The 26,315-nt window shown below is 36.3% G+C and overlaps 1 protein-coding gene across 2 annotated transcripts in view; it reads left to right on the top strand.

Moving 5' to 3' along the window:
- Nucleotides 1–26,315, top strand: part of arhgap10 (Rho GTPase activating protein 10) — a 197,567-nt gene that overhangs the window by 130,686 nt on the left and 40,566 nt on the right. For both annotated transcript variants that reach the window (XM_022684445.2, XM_022684446.2), the window contains 4 exons: nucleotides 5,032–5,116; nucleotides 7,892–7,950; nucleotides 11,445–11,550; nucleotides 23,465–23,624. In XM_022684445.2, coding sequence (XP_022540166.2) covers nucleotides 5,032–5,116; nucleotides 7,892–7,950; nucleotides 11,445–11,550; nucleotides 23,465–23,624 — 410 coding nt within the window. The remainder of the gene's footprint in view (nucleotides 1–5,031; nucleotides 5,117–7,891; nucleotides 7,951–11,444; nucleotides 11,551–23,464; nucleotides 23,625–26,315) is intronic.

Genomic DNA, 26,315 nt, shown 5'->3' on the forward strand with positions numbered 1-26,315 from the left:
ACCTGAACCCATCCACTCCAGAGTTTAACAGCCATTAGCAGCGTCCTCACAGGAGCGCCAGCCGCCACCGCCGCTCACACTGAGACTGCCGGCTTCACTACAGCGTGCACAAGACGCACAATCAAACATAGAGTTTACGCTTTAAAACCTCCTGTTGTTTAAGATTTCCTCAACATCTTCACCTCATACAGCTCTGGAAAAAAAGAGACCATCTAAAAATGGTTTCTTAGATTTTACCAAATCAAACCAAGCTGAACTACTTGCGTTTTTGCACCAGGAGTGCAGGCATAAACTTGTCCAAAAACAGTGTGTAAGACTGGTGGAGGAGAACATGCCAAGATGCATTTTACCTTTATACTTTTCAACTTTATTGCCCCCCTTGTTTCGCCTTTATGGTCTCTAGGCATGATAATTATATTATCTTGCTTATTGTACAATATACAGCTCTGGAAAAAAATAAGATACCACTTAAAAATAATGAGATTCTTTTGATTTTACCAAATTGAAAACCTCTGGAATATAATCAAGTGGAAGATGGATGATCACAAGCCATCAAACCAAACTGAACTGCTTAAATTTTTGCACCAGGAGTAAAGGCATAAAGTTATCCAAAAGCAGTGTGTAAGACTGGTGGAGGAAAACATGCCAATATGCTTTTTACCTTTATTTCCTTCTCATCTCATTGTACTTCTTGTTTTGCCTTTTTTCGTCACTAGGCATGATAATTACATTATCATGCTTATTGTACAGTATCCAGCTCTGGAAACAAAAATTAAGAGACCACTTAAAATGCTGAGTTTTTTTAGATTTTACCAAATTGAAAACCTCTGGAATATAATCAAGAGGAAGATGGATGATCACAAGCCATCAAACCAAACTGAACTGCTTAAATTTTTGCACCAGGAGTAAAGGCATAAAGTCATCCAAAAGCAGTGTGTAAGACTGGTGGAGGAGAACATGATGCCAAGATGCATGAAAACTGTGATTAAAAACCAGGGTTATTCCACCAAATATTGATTTCTGAACTTTTAAAACTTTATGAATATGAACTTTTTTTATTTGCATTATTTGAGGTCCGAAAACTCATTTATAAACTGTGTTTATGTTAACCTCTTCCTTCTTTACCTCTACCTCTTTATTGTCATTGTCTTCTCTTTATTGTCACCTCCTCCTTTTCCTCTTCAGCTCCTGCTGATAATCTCTATTTCCTCATCTTCCTCACCTCCTTCTTTTCTTCATATTTAGCTCAAATTAATTTCCATCTACTTCACAGTTAATTAATTTTATATATCTTCAGCTCCTCCTTTTATTATTTACTTTATTTTTTCCACTTTCTCACCTTCTCTTCTTCTCCTACATTTCTACATCTCTTTATCTTTACCTCTTTATTTTCGCCTCTTCTTATTTTTTTATTTGTTAGAACCAGTAAAAATAGAACAATAGACATTTACATTGACTTCCGTTAAATTAAGCAGATTTTTACAGATTCAGTGTTATACAGTAGAAAGACCACTGTTATACTAAGTGTTAAGGCTGCTGACTGCAGTGTTTCTGGGGGGGTGGGGGGATCATGGGGAATGGACCTCACACTGCACGGCTGACCGTTTCACTGACCCACTGAGCACAGCTGTTTAAGCAACATTTAGAAACCCAGATTACCCCCATCTGCCCCAACCTACCCCACATCTACTGCAGCTCTGAGCCGGGCTGAACATTTTACCGTTATAAAAGGACAATTAGAATTTATATAAAATTACTAGGGTTGATCATAAAAAAAAAAAAAAAAAAAAAAAAAAAACGAACTAATCGTACAATTTGCTGTAATTAATCACATTGTCCTTGTGTGAACTATGTTTAGGTACCAGTTTTGTCAATTTTACAAAGTTGACAAAAAGAGGAACATCAGCACTGTATATCTCTTAGCTTAAACTATAAAACCTCTAGTTTTTAACCTAATAGAGAGAGAGAGAGAGAGAGAGAGAGAGAGAGATGCATAGAGAAGGGAGGGAGAAGTGGGTTAATGAGAGTGAGAGTTAGCTATGAGATTTAATCCATAATCAGCATAAATAAAAGTAGTTATCTATCTTCTGAACTTAAATGCTGTGTTTATAACGCTAAATCCCGCTATCATGTCATCAAAAAAAAAAAGAATTGGGACTAATTCGCGAAAAAAAAAAAATAATAATGCATTAAAGTTTTAAGTTTAATCTCGTTCCTTACTTAAACTAACTTACCTAAAAAAAAATAACAGGGTTAAGTTTTTAAACGGTTCTAAAAGTCTCATTTACACCTAAAACCGTTCTTCTACCCACAATTCCTGCATTAGCAAATAAAAGAAAACAGACAGAAAAATCAAAGCGCAAAGACGTCAACCCGTAAATTAGTATTCATGCCCCACCCACCTTGGCTAGCGACCACTCACTGCACAGTCGTGTATGTGCATGTCTTGAATATTCATGATTAAGAGCTGAAATCCTGCCATTTTCCCCGCCCACTACTCCACCAAACTAAAACAGCCTGAAACAACTGGAAACACTTTTTAACAAAAAAAAAAGACTCACAGGACATTAATTTATATAAGAGACCACCACAACAATAATAATAATTAAATAAAAAATGAAATAATACCTTTAACTTTAATTTGAGAACATTCTGTCTGTGCATGTATTAGTGCTGGGCAGTTATTCCGGTAATTCCGGAAATTTAAATTTCTGTATGCATTCTGTACCACCATACCGCTAGAGGCACTGCAGAGCACTGTGTAAAACAGCACCGCCAAAGAAGCAGACACAGCTCGCTAGCTAACACTAGCCACTTTCATAACAAGCTAACACACTGGAGTAATGGTAGCTCAGCTCTGTAGAGTCAAATGCTCATCTTGCTCTGTCCTTCCTGAAGAGAAATGAGAACAGCACTTTATCTGAGGAGCTTCTGCTGCTGTTCCTCACTGTATGAGTGTTTTATGTGAGTAAAATAGAAAAACAACAGCAAACAGCAATTATTCACTCAGAAAAAAAGAGGAATGGAATTGTGCAATCGATCCACAGCTCGGAAAAAAAATCCCTTGTTTAGGTACCAGTTGAATTTTACAAAGTTGACAAAATAAGGGACATCACCACTGTATATCTCTCAGCTTAAACTATGAAACCTCTACTTTTTAACTTAATAGAGAGAAAGAGAGAGAGAGAAATATATGCAGAGAAGGGAGGGAGATGTGGGTTAATGAGAGTGAGAGCACTGCAGAGCACTGTGTAAAACAGCACCGCCAAAGAAGCAGACACAGCTCGCTAGCTAACACTAGCCACTTAGCATAACAAGCTAACACACTGGAGTAATGGTAGCTCAGCTCAGAAAAAAAGAGAAATGGAATTGTGCAATCGATCCACAGCTCGGAAAAAAAATCCCTGAAACTCTGAATATGAGGTGCATCTTGAAAAAAGCGTGATACACATTTTTGATAATACCGCCCAGCTCTAGTATGTAGTTTCTGTTTGAGTTTTGTTACAACAGCTACAGTAATAAAACACTGCTCTCTCTCTCTCTCTCTCTCTCTCTCTCTCTCTCTCTCTCTCTCTCTCTCCCTCTCCCTCTATAAGATCTGTGATTTGTGAATCTCCTGCTTCTTCACAGGTTCTGTGTCTTTTCCTGTCATCGTTTCTGTTCCTGTATCTCTTCTCTTTAGTCTCTTTTACCTCTTCTCTGTATCAGTTACCTGCTAAACTGTGAAAGCTCACTGTGCTGCTTGTTTGCCTTCTCTGTGAACTGACAGAAATTATTTCTACTGAGGATAAAGTGTGTTTTACACTCTGTAAGTCTCCTGCAGTCGGGGTGTAGGACTGTAATACTGATGTAGGTTACGAACACAACCACAGAATTCATGTAATAAATAAAGGGTTTTTTTTATGTATAATTTTATTTTTATTTCAGAGACTCATCAGTGTTTCTCAAACTGGGTTCCCAAACTTTTTCATGCAACATTGAAACAGGAACGAGAACTGTACTGAACTTTTATTTGTGTAAAATCCTTTTAGTTTCAGTGCTAATTCAGCTTGTCCAAAATGCGTGTTCTTTTAGGCCGTCTCAAAGTGGAAGTTCTCAATAATGCTGCGTTAATTTATTAGATATTGCCATTTTAAGGTTCTGTAAATGACCCTTTATGGCTTTCTAACTTGTTAACAGTGTACGGTTAAAGAAGGGGGGTCCTCAAATCTTTTCATACAACTTCAGAAAAAGAAGAAGAATTGTGGATTTTATGTGGTTTTTTTTATGTTCCACATGGCATTTCGCCAACTTGCTAACAGGTTAATTGTCTCAAATGATGCTTTAATTTGTCATATTAGATTTAATATTTTGCCTTTTAAAGGTTCTGTATATGATTTTTTATCCCTTTTTCCATGTTTTCTGCCAACTTGCTAACAGTTTATGGTTTAAAACAGGGTTTCTCAAACCTTTTGGAAAAAGAACGAGAACTCCAATGTTTTTTTTTTGTTTGTTTTTTAAATGTAAAATCCTGCTCCTTTCAGTTTCAGTGATGACTCAGCTTGTCCAAAATGCGTGTTCTTTCTGCTAATTTTTTATCTGTATAAAAGTGCAAATTACATGTTTTGAATGTGGGGGGAGACCAGGAATGAAAAAAAGCTAATTATCCATAATGTTGCTTTAATTTAGCACATGATATTCAGTATTTTGCATTTTAAAGGTTCAGTATATGATCTTTTTTTTTTCTTTCTGCCTTTTTTTTTGTTTTATTTTTATTTCAGGCACCAATCAGTCTTAGACATGTATATAGATGTAATGGGAGAGGGTAATTCTCCATACTGTTGCTTTAATTTAGCATATTAAAATCAGTATTTTTTTGTATCATTTCTACTACAGAGCTGAAGGGAAGATGAGCTGGTGCCAGTCAGCTGCTCAGTATCTGATCAGCCTCAGTATCAGAAATCATTTTTTTTTATTTCCTGCTGGTCATCTTGTTTCCAGTGTTTTCCTCATAGTGTATTTAGTTTCATCATTTCTTCTTCTTTATTTCAGATGAGAAGAGCAGTGATGTGGACCTGGCTGTGTGTGAGGAGTGGGATGTGAAGACCATCACTAGCGCTTTAAAACTCTACCTGAGGTGAGAGGCACAGTGTGCTGGAGTTATCACTAAAAAAGGTTAAAATATCAAAAAAAAATCATGATTGTGTCCCACTTGTGTGTGTATATATATATATATATATATATATATATATATATATATATTAGGGGTGTCACAATTCTCTAAATCCTCGATTCGATTTTAGGGTCACGATTCGATTCTATTCTCGATTTTCTTTTTTTTTCTTCTTCTTTTTTTTACATCAGAGAGGCCTATGCCTGTTTTAGATTAGTCTATAGTCAGTCATTGGTTTGATTCATCAAATTTACAATATCTTATTTCAAAAGGTGGGCTTGATATAAGTGATGCAAAGTGATACAAGTGATCTGTAATACACCACATTAGGCACTAATGGTCAAATTTAAATAATTTAATTAAGATATATATGTAATGCCATCTAGTGGCTTTTTTTGGTAGCAGCAGTGTGCACTATTAAAACAGCAATGTGCAACATAACAAAATAAATAATAAAAAATACAGGAACAGTCATGTACAAAATAATAGAACAATTAGAGCCTTAACAAACTGAACTCTATCCTACTATAACAGCTAAACATGAAAAATAAGACTTTAAGATTTTTTTCTTTAATAAAGATATATTATTATCTTTATCTGAGAGAAAGATGCTTCTTAAGGTACCAAAACTATTAACATATTTGAGGCTAGACAAAACAACTGTTATTTTTATATTTTAGAAAATGAGAATGTCCACATTCTCTGGAGAAAGAGCTGCTCTTTGAGCAGTCACAATATCTGTGGCATCAGCTACAGAGTGGTGCGGCATTTGCGTAGCGCGCGCATGTGCTTGCGTAGCTTAGAGGGAGAGATCGGCGATCCTCTTTTTGACTTCGAGGCTCGAGACCATGACATCATTTCGATCGATTTCGATAAAATATTGAAATCGTGACACCCCTAGTATATATATATATATATATATATATATATATATATATATATATATATATATATATTGTTGGAGAGCCCACCTCTGCTGTTCTCACAGTGCAGTAAGAGCTGGAAAATAAGCTGGGAGATATCTGGGCTCCTGGACGGAGCGTGAGCAGAACGTGGGAGCCGCAGGGCCGGCCTCTGGTTTTGATGTGTGTTTGGTTATGTTGACTCGGCGTCGTGAGAGCCGGAGCAAGATCACGCACACAGGCTCGTCGCTCCGCCGCTGGTGAGGAGGGGAGCCGCAGAGCGCCGTGTTGACGTTGGCCTGTCTCGGCTGTGCCTGTACACAGGAAGTGCTTTGATACTGAAGTCACGAGGTCATGGGATACAAGGCTCGTTCCATCTGATCTCCAGAAGCGAGGAACTTTCTCTATTAGTTCCTTTATCTTAAAGGGGAGATATTATGCTAAACTCACTATTTTGCATGTTTTTGTATTTCCACTTGGGTCTCATCTGCCCTTATAAACATTAAAAACACTCCAAACACTCAAAAAAAAAATCCATCCGTCTGTTTTCTGTAAATCAGCAAAGAAAGAGAAAGAGTTGTGAGAGTGTCAGGAATTGTATGCTTCTATGAGACGTTTGGGTGCTCCCTTATTCTGATATCACCATAAGAAAACACCCCCCACCAGAGCCCAACCCACAAGATTAGTTCAAGAAACGCCAGACAGTACAGAGCAGAATAAGCCAGCAGACTTCTTCTGAGTGAGGGATCTGTACCTGCTGTCTGTGGCAAGTCAGCAGAGGAGGGAGATCTAAATCAAACTTTTTTTCAAAGTTTTGTGTTTCTATCGCAGTTAAGCATGATCTAGATTGTTCATGTTTTGCCATTTAACACAAGCTAACACTAAGGTGTGGTAAAAACAGAGCTAAATGCGTATTTTTGAATGTGCCGTCTTTGTTCTGTGTGGGCATCCGTACCCTTATAACGTCAGGAAGACATGGCGACACCCTTGTTCACTTTGATTTAAGCATCCTTAGTAGTGCCGCCTAATGCGTATTATATTTCATTGTGCTTTATGTATGAAAATAGACCTGCTCATTGATATTGTGCCATATATTCCGAAAATGTTGGTAATCCTTTTCAATTATATTGGCTGAAGACTGTACTGTGTGGGGTGTCAGTCCTCCATAACTCTAACCATTTTACATTTTGGTATGTTTTTATGTGGTAAAAAATAAGTTTAAAGATATTAATATTCAGGATATGTCCTCCCCCCCCCCCCCCCCCCCACACACACACACTATACACTTTATTATACCGTATCGGTACTGCACTGTCCTGTCTTTAAATTGTCTCGTCTTTTGTATTTATTGTATTTATTGTTATTTAGTGTTATAATTTTATAATTTTATGTTGCACTGTCGTCACTCCTGCACTTTATGTTGTCTATTGCATGTGGTTCTATGTTGCACCATGGTTCCGGAGGAACGTAATTTCATCACACTGTGTACCTGTACTCAGATGTAATGACAATAAAAGCCTCTTGACTTGACGTGACTTGACACAATACTGAGGTTGACCTTTACGCCACATGGCCTCACATGCAGATAGAGGTTCTAGAGATCCAGAGGTGTTTGCTCTTTATAGTAATTCTCAGTCTCAGGGCTGTAGTTGTGATCTTGCTGCTGCCCTTCTCCTCCACTGGACTCGTTTAGGTCCAGCTATGGGTACCGGCGCTGGACGGCTGCCAGACTCTGAGCAAAATACCTTCAGATGAACTTGGATATCACTTTATACCCCCAGACACATTAATCACTGCAGAGTGTGTTCAATCTCTCTCTCTCTCTCTCTTTCTATAGGAGTCTGCCTGAGCCATTAATGACGTACGGCCTTTACAAGGAGTTTATAGTTCCTGCAAGTAAGTAATTAAAGTAATTAAAGAACACGTAATTATTATTATTATTATTATTATTATTATTATTATTATTATTATTAGTAGTAGTAGTAGTAGTAGTAGTAGTAGCAGAAGTAGAAGTAGTAGTAGTAGTAGTAGTAGTAGTAGTAGTAGTAGTAGTAGTAATAGTAGTAGTAATAGTAGTAGTAAGAGTAGAAGTAGTAGCAGTAGTAATAGTGGTGGTAGTAGTAATGGTTGTAGTAGTAGTAATAGTGGTAGTAGCAATAGTTGTATTAGTAGTACTAATAGTGGTAGTAGTAATGGTAGTAATAGTTGTAGTAGTAGTAGTAATATAGGTAGTAGCAATAGTTGTAGTAGCAGTAATAGTGGTAGTAATAAAAGTAGTAATAGTTATATTATTAGTAATAGTGGTAGTAGTAATAGTATTAATAGTTATAGTAGTAGTGATAGTGGTAATAGTAATAGTAGCAATAGTGGTAGTACTAATAGTAGTAGTAGTAATAGTAGTAGTAGTAATAATTGTAGTAGTAGTATTATTAGTAGTAACTATAGCAATAGTAGGCTAATAATGCACCAGAATTGTAAGGTTTCCCTCTAATAATGATGCTCCTGGACTCCTCTACGAGGGGTTGATTTCTGGATCTGTCATATATTTTTCATTTCTCAATAGTTTTTATGTGTGCAATCAGAACAAAGATCTTGTTTGTTTGTGTGTGGAATTAGAGGAAGACTGAGCTGTTACTAAACACAGATCAAATTCTGAAGTATGCCTGCTTTTAAAATATTATAAATATGTGTAATTAGTTTCTTTGTGGAGATAATTTGTCCCCGTGGTAAAAGGAGAAGAAATGCTGCTTAGCCCTGTTTGGTTTTCCCAGGTTGGAGATGTGTTAGGTGTGGATCTAGCTGTAAATAGCTAAAGGCCTAAAGAAAATCACCATTAGAGCAGAAATACAAGTGTACATACGTGTGTGTGTGTGTGTGTGTGTGTGTGTGTGTCAGTGAGAGAGAGATGTGCTCTTGTGTGGTATTAATCACTGTAGCTCAAGGACAACCAGTGCTTTGTAGGTGTGTGTGTGTGTGTGTGTGTGTGTGTGTGTGTGTGTGTGTGTGTGTGTGTGTGTGTGTGTGTTAGAGAGACAAAGCAGAGCTTGAGCTTTTCTCACTTTTTCACCACAAGCATCTTAGTGAACATCAGCAGACTGACCCCAGTGCAGACCTCACTGCCCTCAGTTATTTACTAGTTCCAGATAAAGGAAAACCGCAATCACATTTTCTGAACATTTTCTTACATTTTAGTAATATAAATTACTGCATTTATTTGATTTATTTCATGGTTCCAGTTTGTTAAAAGTGACAAATAATTTATATATTTATAAAGTGACATAATAAGTTACTTTGAGTGCTTGTATGTACATTTTTATGTAGGCAGATGTATGTGGATGTCTGCTATATATATACATATATATATATATATATATATATATATATATATATATATATATATCATTTTGTGTCTATATGTTCCTGTTCTTTGGAAAAAAGGAAAAACAATAAAAATATATTCACAAAAAATATATAATAATTTGATCTAAATTCACCACCGTCACTCCTGTATTTTTCACACTATAAGGCGCAGTAGATAATAAGGCACACTATTAAAAAAAATGTCTATTTTCTGGTTTATTTTCATATACAAGGTTCATTGGATTATAAGGCGCATTATGCAACACTAGTAAGGAACATGGGTTTATTCATGTTTTCCTTCTAATTCTGCTTAGCCAAGTTAAGTAAACAAAACTGTAATTCTTAAAAAAAATAAATAAATAAATCTTTTAAAGTCAAACAATCGCTGTATGTTAATCTACACATATTTCTATCCTGAAAACAGTTTCTTTACAGTAAGCTTAGATTTTCAGATTTCCACTAAAGCTAGCTGCGGTTAGTGCTTGTAAAAGCGGTTTGTCCCACGTAGCTTATATTAACACAGTAAACTGTCAGACTACAGTGCGATTTATACTCGCCTCTGAACAGCGAAAGAGATAGCGCTTAGCATGGTTAGCAGGTAATGCTAACACTGCTCCAGCAATGCTAGCCAGGGTTAGAAACAGGCTACATTTTCATAATGATAATACTCGCCTCTGAATGGTAGAAGAGCTAGCGCTTAGCATGGTTATTGGCTAATGCTAATACCACTACTGTCTCAAGTGCTGGAGAACTAAATTAAAAGTCCTGTATAAAGCTGTACTTCAGCAGAGTGGTCTTACTGCTTCTTAATACCTGACTGGTAAAATTAATACACAGTTGATTTTTTGGAAAAATTAAAGGATTTACCTGCACCTTATATTGCAAAAAATACGGTTCATGTCCAAATATTTGTGGAAACTTATTCATTTAAATACCACTTTTGGCCAATTTCACTTAGGGGTGGTTTAGACATTAATAACTTAGTGTTATTTTGAGGGAAAATGTACGCTTTTCTACAGATACAGTAAATCCCACATATTACATTTCTACATTTACGGCATTTAGCTGACACTCTTATCCAGAGCTACTTAAAAGGTTATTTCTATTACAAAGTTGGGTCAATGTAGAGTTAGGAGTCTTGCTCAAGGACTCTTATTGGTGTAGCACAGCATCAAGTCACCCAGACCTGGAATTGAACCCCAATCTCCCACATGGTAGCTCACTGGCAGGCAGTAGTGTTATCCACTGCACCACACCAACCACTGTATTCGTTTAATAGCAGCTATAATATGTAATGTATCAGTATTTAATGGATAATTATTAAGAACTGAGTAATAGTTGTTGAAATTAAAGCTAATTTTAATTAAATAGCAAATGGCAATCAAAGGGCCCAAGCGCCATGCTCAATAATGGTTCCAGTAGAGTGATAGAAGAAGTGATGGGCAGTATTTCAGACTGTCTGTATTTATAATAGATGAGGGTTCTCAACAGGAGATTTTTGGACATGACCTGATTTTGCATAGTTGTTGAATTTGATAAACTAAATAATTCCACAGCAGTTCTTCTGCGTTTAAGTCTCAGAATGCACCAGCCTGTTCACAATTACACTTTCTCCCTAAAAATTAAGGTTTCATGTGTGCAATCAGAGCAGAGGTCATTTACATAGGTTACTTTTATAGATCCGGTGCCCAAAATGGGTTGATTATGTAAAAAAGAGAGCGGAAATTTACAGCTCTGATACACAGTTTCTGAATCAGTTTCTCTGATTTTGCTATTATGATTTATGTTTGAGTAAAATGAACATTGTTGTTTTATTCTATAAACTACAGACAACATTTCTCCCAAATTCCAAATAAAAATATTGTTATTTAGAGCATTTATTTGTTCATAAATCAATATTTGGTGGAATAACCCTGTTTTTTAATCACAGTTTTCATGCATCTTGGCATCATGCTCTCCTCCACCAGTCTTACACACTGCTTTAACTTCATGCCGCTCCTGGTGCTTGATATGTGTGTGTGTTTTCACAGAGGGTGTAAGTCCCGAGGCTCGTGTTCAGGCTATTCACTGCTTGGTGCACAAACTGCCTGAGAAAAACCAAGAGGTGTTGAGTCTGGTCACCAAACATCTCGCTAAGTGAGTATCTGCAACTCTATTTCAACTCTACACAAAAGTGTATGTATTTTTTTTTTATATTATAATGAATAGACTAATTAAAATGCTCTAAAATGACTTGAAATAAAATATTTTACATTGATTTCCACTGAAATGATTTTTCCTTCTCCTGTAAAAGTGCCATTTCAGAGGTGCAGGCCCCTATATTACTCTACACAAAGCACATAGCAATGGTCATTGCTATCTTACACCCTGCAAACCGTCAATTTTCATGCCGTCCACCTGTGTCGTTTAAATAGCAACAGTGCTTGTGAATATATCTATTCTGATGGGTGTGGTGGTCTGAAAACAAGGTGTGGTTCGATACATTTCTGGTGTATTGCTATCTTGGCATCGGTTACTGAATACAACCTAGACAGACATAATTCGTTTTTATTTGTTGACATCACCTGTTTACATAAATATTTCTTTTTTTTTTTATAACTAGCCCTATGTGCAATTTTTTTTTATTCTATAAACTACAGACAACATTTCTCCCAAATTCCAAATAGAAATATTGTCATTTAGAGCATTTATTTGCAGAAAATGAGAAATGACTGAAATAACAAAAAATATATTTTTTAAAGCTTTCAGATTTCAAATAATACAAACAAAACAAGTTCATATTCATAAAGTTTTAAGAGTTCAGAAATCAATATTGGTGAAATAACCCTGGTTTTTAATTACAGTTTTCATGCATCTTGGCATCATGTTCTCCTCCACCAGTCTTACACACTGCTTTTGGATAACTTTATGCTGCTTTACTCCTGGTGTAAAAATTCAAGCAGTTCAGTTTGGTGGTTTGATGGCTTGTGATCATCCATCTTCCTCTTGATTCCAGAGGTTTTCAATTTGGTAAAATCAAAGAAACTCATCATTTTTAAGCGGTCTCTTATTTTTCTTTCCTGAGCTGTATATAATATTTAATCAGTACCACCCAGAAATGCTTGTTCTTGTTTTTTTTTTTCGTATCTCTTTCCTCACTTGTTTCTTCTTTACCTCTTTTTCCCCCCATTTATTTTCACTCTTTTTTTTCTTCATATCATGCTCCTCTGCAGCTTCACTCTTTCTGCTGAATTCACTTCTTATCTCACCCTGAAGCTCGTCTGTCTCACTATATCTCCAGCACTGTTTTCCCCTCACTGCACACATATATAACCCACACACACATTAACCCTTAAACACACACAAAAACACACACACACACGCACACACACACACACAACCTGCACCAGCATAAAGACCTTTGGCTTTCTGTAGCCTTACCTCTGTCACCAAGCAACGGCACACATAGGCTGGCAGCTGAGGGGGAGCAAAGCACTAGACACACACACACACACACACACACATTTGTCTTACTATACTTGTGAGGACCTTTCACCGACACAATGATCACTGTAGCTAACTAACACTACACCAATCTCTAAACCATAACAGTAAACCTAATCCTAAAACTTACATCCTATATCTAAACCCTAATACTAGATAGATAGATAGATAGATAGATAGATACTTTATTGATCCCCGGGGGGAAATTCTTGAATTCTTGAATACTAACCCTAATCCCAACTAAAAACCTTAAACCTAAACCCTTAAACCCTAAACCTTAATCTAAAATTTTAATACTAACCCTAACTCTAATGTTAAACACATAATCCCTACATTTTAACCCAGAGCTCTAACACTGACCTTAATCCTAACTTCAATCTTAAATTCTTAACCCAACCCCTTAAACCATAACTCAAATTAAACCCTCACCATACACCTTCATTTAATTCAAAACCTTTAATTCAGTGCCATAAACACTAACCCTAAAAACCCTAAACCATACCCACTAACCCTAACACTAGCTCTACACCCTGTACACTAGCCCTAAACACTTTAACTCAAAACTCATACTAAACCCTAACTCTAAACATTTCATTTAAAACCCAGCCCTAAACACTAACCTTAAAACCCTAAATCATACACATTAACCCTTAACACTAGCCCTAAACCCTAACCCCTTAATTTAAAACTCATACTAAATCCTAAACCCTAAATGTTTCATTCAAAACCCAGCCCTAAACACTAACCTTAAACCCTAACCCAGAACCTTTCAGTTTAAACCAGTCCCAAACACTATCCCTTAAAGCTCCACTAGGTAGGATTGAGATTTTGTGCTCGTGGGCTCCCCCTACAGTTGCAGAGTGTAATAAATGTTTCAGGCGGATTAGTTTCTCTTTCTCGTTTTCTGGCTTTCACAGACATATTCGGTCTCTTTCCAGCTTCTGCCAGAGTGTCTGTATGTTAGTTTGTAAAGAATGAACCAGTAGTCCTTGTAGAACTGTTAGAACTAAAGGTCGGAAAGCAGGTCGCAGTTCTCGCGAGCGCTGGTCGCGGCCGCCTCGGAAAACTTACAGATTCTGGTTTGAGCTCAGAGGAGCTCCGGCACAGACACGAGAGCACCGCTATTCCTCCTATTACACCTAAATGCAGCGCTGCAGTGAGTTTCAAGCTGTAATTTTACTTCTTTAAAAAGATCAAAAAGCAAGGAAATCCTACCTACTGCTGCTAAACACTAGTCCTAAACCCAAAGGCTTTCATTCTAAACACTAACCTTAGAAACCCTAAACTAAACACACTAACCCCTAACCTTAAACACTAACCCTAAACACTAGGCCAAACCCCTAAACCAGAACCTTTCAATTTAAGCCAGTCCCAAACAATATCCCTTAACCCTAAATACCAGCTCTAAACCCTGCACACTAACCCTACACTCTAGCTCTAAACCTAAAATCTTTCATTCTAAACTCTAACCCTTAACCCTAAACACTAGCCATAAACCTGAACCCTAAAGCCTAGTCTGAAATGTTAACCCTAAACCCTAATACTAACCTTAACGCCTAACCCTAAACACTAACCCTAAACCCTAACCCCTTAACTTAAAACTCATACTAACTCTAAACATTTCATTCAAAACCCAGCCCTTAATATTAACCCTAAACATTAACCCTAAAAACCCTAAACTAAACAAACTAACCCCTAACCTTAAACACTAACCCTAAACACTAGCCCTAAACCCTACCCTGAAACCTTGCATTCTAAACTAATCCCAAACACTAACCCTTAAGCCTAAATACTAGCTCTGAACCCTATACACTTACCCTAAACCCTAAACGTTAGCCCTAAACCCAAAGATTTAATTCAAAACACTAACTCTTAAACCCAATCTGAAACGTTAATCCAAAACCCTAATACTAACCTTGACCCCTAACCCTGACCATAATTTCAACCTCAGTTAGTAAAAGCCAAACACAACTTTCCAGCAACAGTGATGAATATTTATTGAAAATTTAACATTTAGCATATGAACATTCTCTGTTAGCTGGTGAACAAGGGAAGACCACAAGAATGTCCTCACAGGACCAAATATGTTATATATACTGGCCCTTATAAGTGTACTTTTAAGTCAAACTCTCTCTCTCTCTCTCTCACACACACACACACACACACACAAACACACACACACACTCACTCTCACACACTCATCTTTTTAAAAACCAAAACAAAAGTGCTGTGATCTAGATCAAGCCCTACTTGTGTGTGTTGCGAGGATTAACCTCCTCCCTCTTTTGTAGAACAGCTCAGAGTTACGTAACAGCGCTTCCTTCCACAGCGATTATATAGCGTAAGATATTTCTAAATAACGTTAGCATACATTACAAGGCTTTTCTCTGTGCCCTGATTTTTTTAATATAATCTAAATAGGAGCAAATTGAAGATAAGTACATAATCTCCTTCCCTCCCGGCGATCGAGCCACTGGGCAGCCTCGTCTCCGCTGAAATACAGAGCTGGAATCGGTGCCAGTGGACACACGATTGGAAATTAAATTTGGGTTATCCGCCATGAAATTCCTCCCCAATCCGCCCGGTTCGCTCACACGTTCTCCCTGGAGCTGGCTGCGAAAAACACACTGGTTACAGACTGAGAGAAAGAGCCAGAATTTCCGCCCTGCTATCTGAAATTGGATTTGAAACCTGATTAATTGGAGTTGTCAGTGGGTTTCTTTTCCTTTTCTTTTCTTTTTTTTGATTTTCCCTAAAGTGCACCGTCTTAAATTGGTTAAGTATTTGGCAGTTCTGGCTTCTGCCCAGCCTGAGAAAGTTACATCAGAATACTTACAGAATGTTACGCACCCTGTATTATACTTTTTTATATCCACAGCCTGTCCAAAAAAAAAAGTCTCCACCTGGATTTAAGTAAGTAAATGATGTGGGGAAGGTTGATGCTGCAGTTGGTCTGCAGGTTTAGGTTCAGCAACAGTATGTGCTGAAAGAATGAGATCAGCTGACTACCTGAATATACTGAATATAGAGCAGCTTATTCCATCAGCGGATCAATTTTTTCCTCTCTGATGAAAACGGCCATATTCCAAGATAAGACAATGTCAGGATTCATGGGGCTGGAATTGTGAAAGAGTTCAGGGTTCAGGGAGCATGAGATCATCATTTTCACACATGGATTGAGAGAGAGTTCACCACAGAGTCCAGATCTTAACCTCATTGAGAATCTTTGGGATGTGCTGGATGGAGAAGAGCTGCTTTGTGCAGCGGTTGGTCAGACTCTACCATCATCAATGCTGCTGCAAGATCTTGGTGAAAAATTAATCCAGAAACACTGGATTGAAATAAATCTTGTGACATTGCAGAAGCTTATCGAAACAATGCCACAGTGAATGTCTACTGCAATCAAAGCTAAAGGTGGTCCAATCAAATATTAGTGTGACCTTTTTTTTTTTTTTTTTTTGGTGGCACTTTTTTGAGGGGCAAGCAGTGTATTATTCAGTATATTGACCTCAATGGAGGCCAATAGGCCCAGTTATCAAAATTCACCAAAATACCAAATAGTGATATTTAAGGCTTATGTCACTAATTTTGAGACTTTGAGATGCTTATTTTAAGAAATCTTACTTAAAAAATTTGCTTACCCCGTTGGCAGATAATTGTGCTTAATATAAGCTAAAGTTAGGTATATATTGTGTAGTTTTCTTGCCAATGTACTGTTTCACAGCTCTTAGGTTTGGTTCTGCTGAATTTTCTGTTGAAGAAGACACAGAAGTTGCACTGCAAAAATTCATTGTCAAAAACTAAATAAAATATATGTAAATTAAGAAATATCTATGTATAATAATAAAAAAAAAAAATCTGCCAATGAATGTGGTAAGCAAAAATTTCTTAGTAAGATTTCTTAGTAAAAGTTTTCTAATGAGTGAAATAACACCTAAATCAAGCAACTGATAAATTGCCAATTTATCAATAGATAATAAATTGATTGCTGCTTGATTGTGCTTATTTTGAGTTCAAATTACTAACAATGAGGTACAAATTCTAAGTAAGAATGATTAAGGTAATTATCCCTAAAATAAGCAAAAAAAAAACCTAACACTTATAATGCTTATTAAGACAAAAAGTCTTATCAGAGAAGAAAATAAGATTTATTGCCTTAAAATTTAGTTTTTGCAGTTCACAGTTTGTAACTTCCCATGTACTGAAGTCTCATTATTTAACTACTCAACAGTAATTTACAACCAAAATTCTACACTGCGAAAAATCCATTGGCAAAAACTAGATAAAATGTATCTAAATTGAGATATAAATGCTTAAATTAAGCAAAAGAAATCTGCCAATGGGATAAGCAAAAATAGTTTTATGACGTATTCTTAAAATGAGCAATGACAAAGCCTCAAAATATATTTAATTTTCTAGCTTAAATTTCTTCACAAGTAGAAAAATAACTTGAGTTCAAATTACTTTAAAATAAGGTGAGACTTTTAAGTAAGACTGAATAAGATAATTATTCCTAAAATAAGTAAAACAGTCTTACATTTACACAATGCTTAGTAAGACTAAAAAATTCTTTATTGCTTTTAAACTAGATCATTTCATTTGCTAAGATTTCGTTTTTAGAACTGCAAAAACTAAAATTTTTAAAATTTAAGGCAATAAATCTTATTTTTTTTTCTCTTATAAGACTTTTTGTTTTAATAAGCATTGTGTAAGTGTTAGATTATTTTGCTTATTTTAGGGATCTTTATCTTAATCATCTTTATCTTGATTTAAGTGTTACTTCACTCATTTTGAGACTTTGCCATTGCTTTTTTTGTAAGAAATAAGATAATTTGCTTTCCCCATTGACAGATTTTTTTGCTTAATATACATATATTTATCTTAATTTGCATATATTTTGTCTAGTTTTTGCTAATTGATTTTTTTGCAGTGTGCAGAGACTTTTAAGCCTAAATCTATGTTAAGTTTATCCATATTAGTTTCAGTTGCAAACCTACTGAACAACGTAAAGTAGGAGCGTGTTGCTTGCATGTATGTATGTATGTATGTATGTATGTATGTATGTTTATATGTATTTATTTATTTTTGCACAGCACAAATAGCTGTTTCTCTTCCAGTAGAACCGAGCAAGTCACAAGTCATCATACTCACAGAAACACTGTAGTAAATGGCCTCCTCTCTAGACCACAGTCACCCAGTCCAGAGCCTGGGCATCATCCTCTACTGGTTGTAACTCAAACCGAACCGGTTTCAGTACGGCAGCAGCCTGAGGGGGTTGTATGTATTTGCTGTGGCAATAAAACCCTTCATGCCTTGGGGCTCTGCAGGAGGAACGATGCCCATCCCAGACTCAGACTGAGGTTTCTCAGACATCTCAACAGCGTCCTGAACAAACTCAGACTGACAGTGTTTATTCTAAACAGTTTTTTTTTTAAATGCTGTATAAATATAAATGTACATCGCAGGTCTTAAACTAAACCACCTGATGTGTGACAAGAAGGTTTACTGTGTGTTTATCACAGTTAATGCCTAAATAAACTAACTTTGCTTTCTGATCTGTTGAATTTAATCATTTCGAAACTATTGGCATTACCACTTTAAAAAAAGTCTACAGGCTTGGATATTTGAAGGTGGTATACAGGTACCGTTAGTTTGGCAATTAAGTTTATTTTCCATAAAATTACATATAATAGGATAGGGTGCTACAAACTAGTAGCTCTCCAGCCCAGTGGGTTGTTGAACCCAATTGCAGAACAGTTAATCTTAAACTAGGTAAACCCAAGAAGAAAGGAAAAATATAAATAATCAAACACACCGCTCCTCACGCGGGATCGAACTCGGTTCGTCAGGGTCACGGTCTAATACACTACCACTGCCCCGGCTAGTGAATTGGGACGCGGCCAAGAAAAAAAAAAACACCCTTATAAGGAGATAGGGAGCCCTAAAACGAATGGATAAATGAAAACGGGCAGAAACATGGGCGACAATGAGAGACAGGGGGGAATGTAAACAAAAGCTCACCAGAGAAGCATTTTTTAAATTTAATTTCCATCATCGTTCATTATAGTTCAAAAAGATGTTTCATGCTTGCGGGCCACATCCTGCAGATGTTGATTTAACCCTTATTTCGCACCACAGAAACTCTCGCTAACTCGTGCTGTCTCTCATGCTCCCTGATAGGTTCTGCAAATGGCAAATAATTAACTTTAACCTTAAACTTCAGACTTTGGGAAGAGTTTCTGCATGTTAAATCTCATCTCCTTGCTTTGAGGGATCACATACTATAACACTGCTACCTGGAATTACTGTCACCTTTGGTGATAATGAGGAAACATGCCTTGTCAGCTTATCTATCACAGTTATCAACACCTCCGTATGTAATATCTCTGTGTGCCAAGTGAGCGTCACTGATTCTCCTGCTTCAAAAGTGAAGTGAAAAAAGTAAGATCTGACACTATTCCTCTTTAGAAAAGCTCTGCAGATCCTTCAGAGCTTTTAGTTCCTCACTTACTTACTTTATGGAATCTCCTTTTTAGCTCAGTTCAGTTGTTTTATTCTTTTTTTTTAGTGGGGTTAATGTTAGAGGCCCAGGACTGTAAATGTTCTAAAGCTTGCTATAGTGTGCTCAGTGAAGCGGTGTTTGGTCTGGGTTTGGAGTTATACTAACCGCAGTTTACCATGCCATGCAGCTGGATTCTTTCTTTCTTACATTCTTTCTTTTTTGCCTTTTTTTTTCACATTGAGAATAAGCGCCATTTCCGGTACAAACGGCAAGGAAGCGTAGAGCAGTCAAAAAACACAAAAGATGGATAGGTAACAAGGAAAACTAACAAAAGAAATGCTTAGTAGAAGAGCTAGCAAGCTAGATTGAATACCATGCAAGTTATTTGAACTTAAACAGACAGGTGTGGGCAATCAGAAGCTCAGAGAGAGTGAACGTTGTAGCGTCATGTGCAGTGATGTCAGTAACGCGTTACTCTAATCTGACCCTTTTTTTCAGTAACGAGTAATCTAACGCGTTACTATTTCAAATCCAGTAATCAGATTAAAGTTACTTATTTCAGTCACTGTGCGTTACTCTCTCTCTCTCTCTCTCCACCTCATCTCCTCCACACACACACACACACACACCGCTCCCTTACCAATTCCCCCTCCGCTCTTCCCCAATCACAGGCGTCTCGCTTTCTCCCCTGTCTCTCTCTCGCGCGCTCGGCGTGTCTTTAGTTTCCGCCCGTTTTCGTTTTCCGCCCGTTTTCGTTTTCCGCCCGTTTTCCGCTCACTATCTCTTTATAAAGGGAAGAAAAGTTCCGGTGCTTCAAATGAACACTGTCAGAATTAAATCCTTCTCAGTAGGTCCGGACCCGGACCGCAGTCTGCAAATATGTGATCCCTGGTCTAGACCATATACACGGTTCTGTTTTATTAAACCACTCCTTGCTGCCCTGCAGAGAACAACAGGTTCAATGTTCAGTTTTACAGTGTTAAATATGTCAGGTCAAAAAAGACTTTCTTTATTTTATATATTTTTTTATAAAAACAAGTATTTATGTTTAGTAAAATCAAGAAAGACCATATTTTATTTTTTATAAAAAAAATATTTATGTTAAGTTAATTTTTTTATTTTTATAAAAAAAAACTTATTTTTCTAGGAAATAGTTCAACTTAATAGAGATAAATTGTTGCTGTTAAAAATGCATTTTCCAATAAAGGGAGTATTGGCAAAACTGGTTATAATGTTTATGTTAAGGCGGCGGGAGGTGGTGTCTGCAGCTGCTGAAAGTAACTAATAAAGTAACTTGTAAAGTAACTTAGTTACTTTTAAAATCAAGTAATCCATAAAGTAACTAAGTTACTTTTTAAAGGAGTAATCAGTAATCGGATTACTTTTTCAAAGTAACTATACCATCACTGGTCATGTGATCAGCAGTGACCGGAAGGTCAGGTTTGAGTGCCTGCTGGGAGTTGGTGTCTTTATTGTGTGTATCAGAGTCCAGAGCAGGCAGACTCGCAACGTCAGGACGGACGTAAAGCTACAAACTTAAAAAAGAAAAACGAATTAAACATAATTCATATAAAATTACCAAATAAGGATTTGATTTAGAGGTGATAAAATAGATAAAACAAGAGAGTCAAAATAAAAAAAAGATAAATAGGTGTAAGAGAGGTTTTAGAACAAGAAAGCATTAAATGATACATTTATAAAAGTAAAAAATAAATCGGTCAAAACAAATTAAAATAAAGCTAAAAAATTAAGTATTTAAATAACACATTAAGGGTACAGTACTAACTAATTATTAATTGACACTGAGACATTATTGAGACATTATTAATCATGACAGTTTTAAAAGTAACATCTCAGTTATACATGTTTAGTTCTGTATTAACTAGTTTTATTTTTTTTTTATTACTGTTTTATTACTGTTGTAAGTATTGTTCATTGTTACCGCTATTGTAAAGTTTTACCGGATTATAAAACCTAAACTTGGAAATTGCATTTCCACCATTTGCTATGGAGGTTGCTGTGGTGTTGCTCAGTGGTTGGTAGGTGGTTGCTTAGGCATTGCTATGGTATCCATTGTGGTTACTATGGTGTTGCTAATTTGTTGCTTGGTGGTTGCTAAGGCATTGCTATGGTATCCATGGTGGTTGCTATGGTGTTGCTAAGCAGTTGCTAATAAAATCTAAAGAATAACAATACTGACAGTACTAATAAACGTACATTTAAAAAGCAAAATAGCAAAAACTAAAGTTTAAGATATAAGATTAAGATTTAGGAGATGATTAGAAGTTAAAATATAAAAACGATTGATGAGTAACACCACTGAGCTGAGCATCAGTATATTTCCTGTATTTTCTGGATTCCAGCTCCCTGCTGCACTGAGACTAAAAGCAGATTTTCTAAGTTCAGTAAAAGAAAGGAAAAAATCTTTTCCACTGTACTGTATTAGCAGGGTTTTATTTGTCTTCATTGCTTCTTTTTGGCTCGTTGTTTCCTCTAAGCCCGTCTCTGGCGTTGGATGCTGGTTTCAGTAGTGTTTAGTAAACTGCAGTGTTTAGATTTACGCTTTGATGAAGACGGAAGCTTTCTTCTGACAAGCTTGGTGAATAGTGAGTTGGCGTGGAGGTTGTGTTTAATTGATCCTAGGATGTTCAGCTCTGATCCTTGGAAATACTGTAGCTTTAGATCCCAATCCTTCTCACTGTAGAAATAAATAAAAAAAAACAAAAAAAAAACATCCTCTTTAAAGGAGAACTCCGGTGTAAAACGGACTTTTGTTGTAGTAAAACATGATAAAGAGTAATATCCTTTGTTAAATAGCACACCTCCGCTCTCCCACAGCTTTCTGAGATACAGTAAATTTGTGTTTTTTGCCCAGCACTCCTTTCAACGTCCGCTTTGGGGCATAATTTGCCCCGATAAATTGCTTTTTACATATTTAAAACGATGCATTATTAACTTTAAAACTGCAGAAGAGGCTTGATAAAAATTGGTTCTGAGTTGTGATTATTATAGGTGTATTAAACATATGTACATTACAGTACAAGACAGTGTAAAATGCTCAGTGTAACATTTATCAGTTAAATTTTCTGACCATGTAAGGCCAAAATAAAAAACAGAAAATTAGGTGTAAAAAGTAATTATTTATCTTTTTTTATTAATTTAGTATAGCAAATAAATGCATTTTTGCTGATTTTCCAATTGTCTAGGTTTTTATTTCGGCATCTCACAATCTGAATTTCAAAAATCTGATTCAATAAACCAACCTGCTTTTGCTACATTATGCTTTTTTTCCCCAGAAATTCAAATTCAGGGCCAAAAATGAAAACCTGAAAATGTTAAAATAGAAAGAATGAAAACCCATTTGTTCTTTTATACAAAAAATTAAAAATAAATAGAAGGTTTCGCACCCCATTTAGCTTTTATTGCCTTCAGCCTTATATGGACATACAATTTAACTGATAATTGTTACATTGACCCTACACTGAACATATACATTACAGTACAATAAAATCAAGCACTGTATAATGCAGTACCAATTAATACATCGAAATAAATTCATATAACATGGTATGGCAGGTAGCTTGTAATAAATTATTTTTCTTTAAACATTTAAAAAATTAAACTTGAAAAGTTGAGGTTTTTACATGACAGCAGAGCTAAACTATGATATATTTCAGAATAAGGATGAGCAACATGGCACAAATGATTATCACAGTGCTAAATAGCTATATTTAAATGAAATACAATATGTAAAAAAAAAAAAAAATATATATATATACATTGTTGTCCAAAATAGCAACTTCACAGGATATAGTAAAAAAATCCTTTTAAACTTACAATGGAAGTCAATATAAAAAGAGTTTATTTCAGGTCATTTTGAAGTATTTTTATTGATCCATTTATAAAGAAATTTTGGCACAGTGTAAGGGACAGTTTGTCTGTAAATAAATTAAATGGAATTAGTTTTTTTTTTTATTGGAAAGTGACGATATTAATAAGATCTACATCTAGCTAACCAGGACTAATTATGTTCTTGTGTGTGTGTGTGTGTGTGTGTGTGAACAGTGTGGCAGCCCACAGTAAGCAGAACCTGATGACCGTTGCTAATCTGGGTGTGGTGTTCGGCCCCACGCTCATGCGGCCGCAGGAGGAGACGGTGGCCGCCATCATGGACCTGAAGTTCCAGAACATCGTGGTGGAGATCCTGATTGAGCAGCATGAAAAGGTAAAACCTCTCTTCTGTTTTTAGAGTGATAAAAGCTAGTGTTATGAACCAATGTTCACACCTGCCATTAATCGGTACAGGTGTGAACAGGATAGTCTCGATGCAGATGTTGAGACCTTGAAAACAGTCCATAGAACAGTCTTATTGTTGTTGTAATGTTTATTATGGAAATTTCCAGGGTTTTGTTTTAGTCTCTGTTTGTTTGGCAGTAAAAGGATATGTTTATATTATTAAGCTTTATTTATTACACCCCATAATTAAGGCTACAATATCTACCGTGCTCAGTTCAGTGAGGTGTAAACTGCAGAAAATAAATATGTCAAAGTGATTCTGCAAACTGTAGAATGAGACCTGATTGTTACTGAATATTATAACACCATAAACAGCTGTCTATCTATCTATCTATCTATCTATCTATCTATCTATCTATCTATCTATCTATCTATCTGTCTGTCTGTCTGTCTGTCTGTCTGTCTGTCTGTCTGTCTGTCTGTCTGTCTGTCTGTCTGTCTGTCTGTCTGTCTGTCTTTTTATTTATCTCTCTGTCTGTATCTATATATCTGTCAATCTATATATCTGTCTTTCTGTCTGTATTTTGTTTCTATCTATCTATCTATCTATCTATCTGTCTGTCTGTCTGTCTGTCTGTCTGTCTCTGTCTATTTATTGGTCTCTCTGTCTGTATGTATATATCTGTTTTCTGTCTGTATTTCTCTCTTTCTGTCTGTCTATTTATCTCTCTGTCTATCTATATATCTATATCTCTCTGTCTTTCTGTCCCTATATCTGCATTAATTTATTTATCTGTCTGTCTATCTATATATCTGTCTTTCTGTCTCTGTCTTTCTGTCTATATATCTGTCTTTCTGTCTCTGTCTTTGTCTTTTTATTTATCTGTCTGTCTATCTATATATCTGTCTTAATGTCTATTTCTGTCTGTTTGTCTATTTATATCTGTATATCTATATATGTCTGTGTCTCTCTATCACTCTGTCTCTCTGTCTTTCTGTCTATATATCTGCTATCTATCTATCTATCTATCTATCTATCTATCTATCTATCTATCTATCTATCTATCTATCTATCTATCTATCTATCTATCTATCTATCTATCTATCTATCTATCTATCTATCTATCTATCTATCTATCTACAGGTGCTTCATCCTATCACACGGTACCACAGTGCTGGAGTTCACTGAGCTCCTGAGAGCCTGAGACCCATTCTTTCACTAATGTTTGCAGAAGCAGTGCTTTTATACATATGCGGACACGGAAGTGATTTAGAAACACCTGAATACTTTTGGCAGTATAGTGATGACCAAAGTATCATCCCTCATAGTGCCACAGTACCTCTTATCACCACTAGGAGGAGCCCTGTGTGTTCAGGCGGTGCTCAGAGCCCCTCACTGTCGGTGCTCTACCTTCACACCATCCACTCTGAGCTCAGATACATTTGGAGCGAGTCTCTCATTTGACTAAAATGCTGCAGAAATGATCGATGTAAGCGGCTTTAGGAGATAAATAGTCCGGGTAATCCTCAGATGGGGTTAATTCACCAGTCTAAATGAGAGAGGTTGAGATTAGTTCCTAATCTATGGCTTGTTTTGTCTGCCACAATAAAAGGTGATAGCGTTACCTTGTTGCGTAACGGAGAGCGGCGTACAGGCGCATTCCAGTTCAGCGCTGGAAGCTGCGTGTTTGTGTGTTCTGAATCGAGTGACCCATATTTATGGATTTGTCTCTCCTTTTTTTTTCTCCTCACTGTTTTTCCAGGGCAGGCTTTTTTTTTTTTCTGTCACGGATTGATCTGTACAGGTGAATCTGCAGCTCTGCCTGAAGCTGCTGGAGGTGTATTAGTTTTAAATTCCTGAGCTAGAAGCTAATTTGTTGGGGTAATTGGGTTACAGTGGAAGCAGGAGGCTCGTTAGGAGGAGGAATGTAAATATTTAAAACAGGACAGCAGCGTAATTTCCATACTGTCATACTAAAATCTGCACTGTATCTTGATCAGGACAGTTATCGTAACTTGTTTTTTTAAATGTTTATGTAAGTGGGATTCAGAGGGATACTGTACTTATATGCTTTAATTGGCTTTATTTGTTAGTTTGTTCCAAATAACACAAAGTATATTGTACGTTTTTTGTTGCAGTAGCCTCTTATCCAATCCCAGATGTTCCAGATAAGTCTAGATCAAATTTACTAGACATCCAATAAGGGAGCTTATGTAAGAAGTTGATCAAGTCTCATACCAAGGTGGAAAAACATCAGCCAAATGTCAAAAAACATGTGTTTTGTGCCTAAAGTGTGATAAACCAATCAGTGTGTCACTTTCTATTCCATTTAAGACCTTGGCAGATTGCTATTTATGTGGTGAAAGTTTGCATAGCTGCCAAAAGGCATGTGCTATGGGTTTGTGGGGGTGTACACTTGTTGAGGATGCACCTGTGTTGATGATAATTCACTGTCAAGATAGCAATGAACGTGTGATTGTTGATGTCTGCTTAGGTTGTATTGGGCTATTGCTATTTAAACAACACATTGGGAAGGTGTGAAAATAGGCTGTTGGTGGGGTGTAAGATCAGAGTTGGAAAGCAATGAATTACATTTACTCAAGTTACTGTAATTGAGTAGATTTTATGAGTAATTTGTAATTTTTAAAGTAGTTTTTTAAAATGGGTAATTTTACTTTT

Source organism: Astyanax mexicanus, chromosome 7, assembly GCF_023375975.1.
Source record: "Astyanax mexicanus isolate ESR-SI-001 chromosome 7, AstMex3_surface, whole genome shotgun sequence".
In the NCBI taxonomy this organism is placed as follows: Eukaryota; Metazoa; Chordata; class Actinopteri; order Characiformes; family Acestrorhamphidae; genus Astyanax; species Astyanax mexicanus.